Genomic DNA, 5,189 nt, shown 5'->3' on the forward strand with positions numbered 1-5,189 from the left:
AAATCAAGAATTAATTATGAACTTTGTTGAATGCACTGAAATAATCTAATCTATATGCTCATATATAATCTAGTGTTAGACAAATATTCTGAATGTATTCAATCCATTACAGATACAAGTAGCTTCTCAAGTATCAATAGTATGTCATTGCGTTGTTGAACATAGATCCAGTGAGGGCACAGTGAGAGAGTCCTAACAAGAAAACTCCCAGTTTAACTAGGTATCCATCAACTCTGTGCAACCTCCATAATATGACTAATGCTGTAGTGAGATTAATATTTCAGGGACTATTATCCAGATTCAGAAGTTTATAGTCTATTTTAACAGGTGCTCTCACAGGTCACAGCGCTGTAGAGGTTTTTTAAAATAAAATAATTGATTTCTCTTTTTCACGCAGGATCCTTCATTTAATCTAAGCTAAATTCCTGATTTGAACAGAAACAAGGAGGATGGAACAGACGTTCAATGTCAGCACCAGCTTGGTCCTACTGGGACTTGTAGAGATGAACAAATTAAAATATTTATATTGTGCCCTTTCTATCATTACATATTTATTTATTATATTTTTGAGTATTATTATTGTCCTTGTTATTTTGATGGAGCAAAGTCTACATGAACCTATGTACATCTTAATATGTAAACTGGTTATCAATGGGATTTTTGGCAGCTCCACATTTTTCCCGAAGCTGATAGTTGACCTGATCACATCATCTAAGACCATCTCTTATGGTAGTTGTATCACTCAAACTCTGTTCATTTCACTTTTTGCTTTTTTTGAAATGAGCACTTTTACCATCATGGCCTATGACCGATATCTGGCCGTCTGTCACCCTCTGCACTATGTCACCTTAATGACAAACAAGAAGGTTATAGATCTTATCATTGGATCTTGTTTCATGTCCTTCATAGCGCTTCTCATTGCTGTTTTGTTAACTTGGACACTTCCTCTTTGTGGGAATAAAATAAAAAATATTTTTTGTGACAATATGTCCCTCATTATTCTGTCCTGTTTAGATTCCTCTGTCAGTCAAACCTTTTCCGCTGCTTTAGTTTCCAGCTATCTGATTGTTACCATTTTAGTTTCTTTTTTTTCCTATCTGAGGATATTTGTTGTCTGTATGAGGGTCTCGAAAGAATCACGTCAGAAAGCCGTCCACACCTTGGTGACCCATTTACTCAACTTTTCTGTCTTCTTATTAGGAGTTTTCTTTGTTGTGATCAGATACAGACTGGGTAGTATTAACCTCCCCATTATGGTTCATGTTCTCCTGTCTGTTACTGGTTTAGTTGTCCCACCACTATGTAATCCCCTGATATACGGGATCCGGACACATGCCCTGAAGATAAAAGTCATTCAGCATTTGCAGAAAATGGGGTCCAAACGGATTAAACTTCAGCCGTGATCTTCACCCACATCTGTTGTCAAAATGAAGTATAAGATAAAGCAAAGGGAAAACTGATCTATACGATATTATTTGGCCAAATAAAGTCCTTTTTGAGGTGTCCTGAATGGATGACCACAAGTTGTCCTCTGAGTGCTCAAGATTCAATCTCACAGGAGCTATTCAGTGTTTTTATTGTGTATATTTCAAACAAAAACAGAATGTTTTTGGGAAAAGTAACCCATGTATCTATGTATGTTGAAGATTTTTTCTGCATAATACATAGAATGTGTGTAGAAAATGTATAAGTAATATTTTTGGGAAATAAAACCATGCATAAAATTACTTCTCCTACTTTACAATCAGCTTCATGATAAATGTAGAATGGGTATAGTTTATAGCTTCAGTTTACCAGGACCTTAAGCAGGGCCAGTTCAAGGTTCTTACTTAGTCTGGAAACAGGCCCGGCGCTCCCATTAGGCAACCTTAGGCAGTTGCCTAGGGCGCCAGGACCTGCAGGGCGCTGCTGACTAGATTTTCCAATCTAGTCAGCGGTTCAGCGGCTCGGGAGAGAAGTGCAGCGGCGGCGGGGTGCCGCAGCTGTTTTTCAATGCATCTCACTCTCACACATGATCACTGTGATCATGTGATAGTCTGTCCGGAGGCGCCTCTGAAGTATCACACTGTCTGTCACTGTCACTGACAGTGTGAATAAAGTTCTTCCCGACGCCCCCCTTCCCTTCCCTCCCAGCATGCATCGCAAGGAGCAGCTAAAGGAAGAAAAGGTAAATAAAATCTAATTATTTTTTTATTTAGTGTGTTCGGGGGCGGGGGCGCAGCAGCAAAATTTTGCCTAGGGCGCCGCGAACCCTAGCACCGGCCCTGTCTGGAAATAATATGAGAATCCTTTGCTCCTCATACTGAGGTTGTGGCGCTTGGTTGGGACATTATAGTCAAGCTCCACACTCCCAGTGTAACACTGACAAGGAGAAGCGACAACAGACAGCTTAAAAGTAAGGAACTGCTGGCTGCTTCTCCTTCATACCAGTGATTGTGGACACTGTAGACGCACTAAAACATTACGTCACTCATTCAGTGATTTAGGTCCACCCTAACCATTGGTGCTCTAAGCAACCTTCTAGGTCCTGACCTTAGAATATGTGTTCACTGTAATAAATATCCCCTTATCCCAATTGCAGTCTGTCTTGTAAGCCGCTCGTTTTCATAAGTGGTTCAAATTAAGATAATATACTATTTCTAAATGGGATACTAAAAAGACTGAAATAAATACTGCAGTAGATGTGGTTCAAATTATTTTTACATAATCTAATTCTAATTGTAACAGCAAATTGATTGTCTTATAAATTGGATTATTAAAATATAATGTACTGTTCAAATTATGAACGTTTACTGTGAACACTGAGAATTTAAATACTACATATTTTGGAAGTGTCCTTAAACTAATAGTATAGATATTCTTATAGTTTTACCAAGCCATAAAGAGTATATTATCATCGTCAGCTGTTTATATAGCGCAACTATTTCCACAGCGCTGTACAGAGAACTCACTCACATCAGTCCCTGCACCAATAGAGCTTACATGAAGCCCTGACCCCTCCGTCCATACCCTGCTCCAGGACATGACCAACATAATGTTGGCAAGTATGACTAATCAGCTTCTGTCATTTATCTAGCAGATATAATAGATATACATATGCGCTCAATATCAGACTGCGTGACACACTTGCAGCAGCGGGGGAACCAAGGAATCCCTCCTTGTAGATACAGTGAATATAAATATGTTCCAACTGCGCTCGCAAAGTGCTAATAGAACAAAGGGGTGAATATTATAGCAGAATAAATTGGACACATCACATACAATGGCTTGATATGACAAACTAAAGGTGTAGTATCAATGCATATCGTTAAATAAACTAAACGATAGTCTCAAAATGGCGGGGCGGCTTGGTATGCGGGCTTCTCCGCTCCTGATTCAGGCAGTTAAGATTTGGACAATCTGTAATAAAATAATGAAACAAACTGACATTGATCCATGTACTCCTATCTGGGGGGCAAAGAAATTTGAGAAGTTGAATACAGTGAAGAGGGCCAGGGAGTGGTCTCGGTTGGGTGTGGTGTCGGTAGGTCAGCTTTATGATACAAATGTACTTAAATCCTTCGAACAGTTGGTTGGGGAATTCTCTGTACCCAGAACAATGTTTTATTCTTACCTTCAGTTACGACACGCCCTAAACACACAATTTAAAGGGGAGACTTTGGTGTTTGGGGTGGATCCACTGAGGAAACAATTACAGGCCTTGGGTTATAGAGGTCTGATCTCTCGAATGTATTCATGTCTTCTGTATGAATCTACTGCAGATGATTTGGATGGTTTGAGGAATCAGTGGGAAATAGATATTGGCCCTTTATCAGACAAGAAGTGGGAAATGGTTACAGACAGTACTAAAGGTTATACTTCATCATTAAAATTTCAACAAATACAGTTGTTTATCTTACACAGGGCCTACTTTACCCCTATTAGATTGGCAAAATTTCGCCCGGATGCTACCCCTAACTGTCCGAAATGCAATTCGATCAATGCAAACTTTTGGCACCTTCTATGGGAGTGTTCATGTATACAAATCTTCTGGCGAAGGATCAGGAGATGTATTCAGGTTACTGGAATTGAAGTGTCTCTTAGTTCACCGGCCACTTGTCTCTTTGGGCTCTGATTGAAGGGGAAAGTTAATAAACTGACAAAAATGTACATTTCACAGTTATTGATGTTGGCTAAGGTCTGTATAGCGAGGCTGTGGTTGGCCCCGACGAGTCCCACGGTTAAAAATTGGAAGGCACTGGTCAATACCACCATAAGGCACGAGAGATTTGTTTATACTAGCAGACAGGCTCTGAAGGAATTTGAGAATATATGGTACAGATGGTTAGAGTCTCCATTCTATCCTATGTCATCTAGTACAGATGCTCTATCTACTTAAATGTATGGCTACCGCAGTTCTTATAATAAGTATCTGAGTCCATGTAATAAACCCTGCATGTGTAACATACTTATGTATAAGCATTTACGATGTATGATCCTGAATGAATATAGCACATTTATTATTATTATGCTTTAATGTAATCTTGTAAATTCCGTCATTTAATTCCGATATGTATGCGATTGTTTTCCTTTTCTTTTTGTTGTTTAGTATGTTTATATCTTAAAAAATTTCAATAAAAATACTGGATTAAAAAAAAAAAAAATGATAGTCTCAATGGAAAAAATCAATAGTCCTTGACTCAATGAGTCCACAAAAAACACAAAGTCTCTGAAAAACACTTGCAGGATTTGAAATTGCTGTCAATGGGGTATGGACCAATTGGGGATCAAAAAGTTGGGACACCTTTTTGACCCATTCCGGTATCCGTAGACAGGAAGTGACTCTGTGCCCCACTGTGGAACGCATTGCACCCGCGGACTCCGGCACACACGATCCGACTGCTGCAACCAGCCTGCCTGTTCTGGATTTCTACTCTGAAGGAGATCATTGGACCTTGACTCTCCTTCATCCAGCAACGCTTCCACGCCGTTTACCATCACTAGCGTGAGTTCGGTGGCGCACACTCTGGTGATTTTTTCCATTGAGACTATCATTTAGTTTATTTAACGATATGCATTGATACACCACCTTTAGTTTGTCATATCAAGCCATTGTATGTGATGTGTCCAATTTATTCTGCTATAATATTCACCACTTTGTTCTATTAGCACTTTGCGAGCGCAGTTGGAACATATTTATTTATCTAGCA

General features: G+C 39.3%; 1 protein-coding gene across 1 annotated transcript; it reads left to right on the forward strand.

The window, feature by feature from the left end:
• The first annotated feature begins 449 nt into the window (after nt 1-449).
• On the forward strand, nt 450-1,403 carry LOC142141481 (olfactory receptor 5AR1-like). The gene has a single exon (XM_075200002.1). The coding sequence runs from the start codon at nt 450-452 to the stop codon at nt 1,401-1,403; it is 954 nt and encodes a 317-aa protein (XP_075056103.1).
• Nucleotides 1,404-5,189: the final 3,786 nt, after the last annotated feature.

The sequence above is a fragment of the Mixophyes fleayi genome, chromosome 2 (genome assembly GCF_038048845.1).
Source record: "Mixophyes fleayi isolate aMixFle1 chromosome 2, aMixFle1.hap1, whole genome shotgun sequence".
Taxonomy (NCBI): domain Eukaryota; kingdom Metazoa; phylum Chordata; class Amphibia; order Anura; family Limnodynastidae; genus Mixophyes; species Mixophyes fleayi.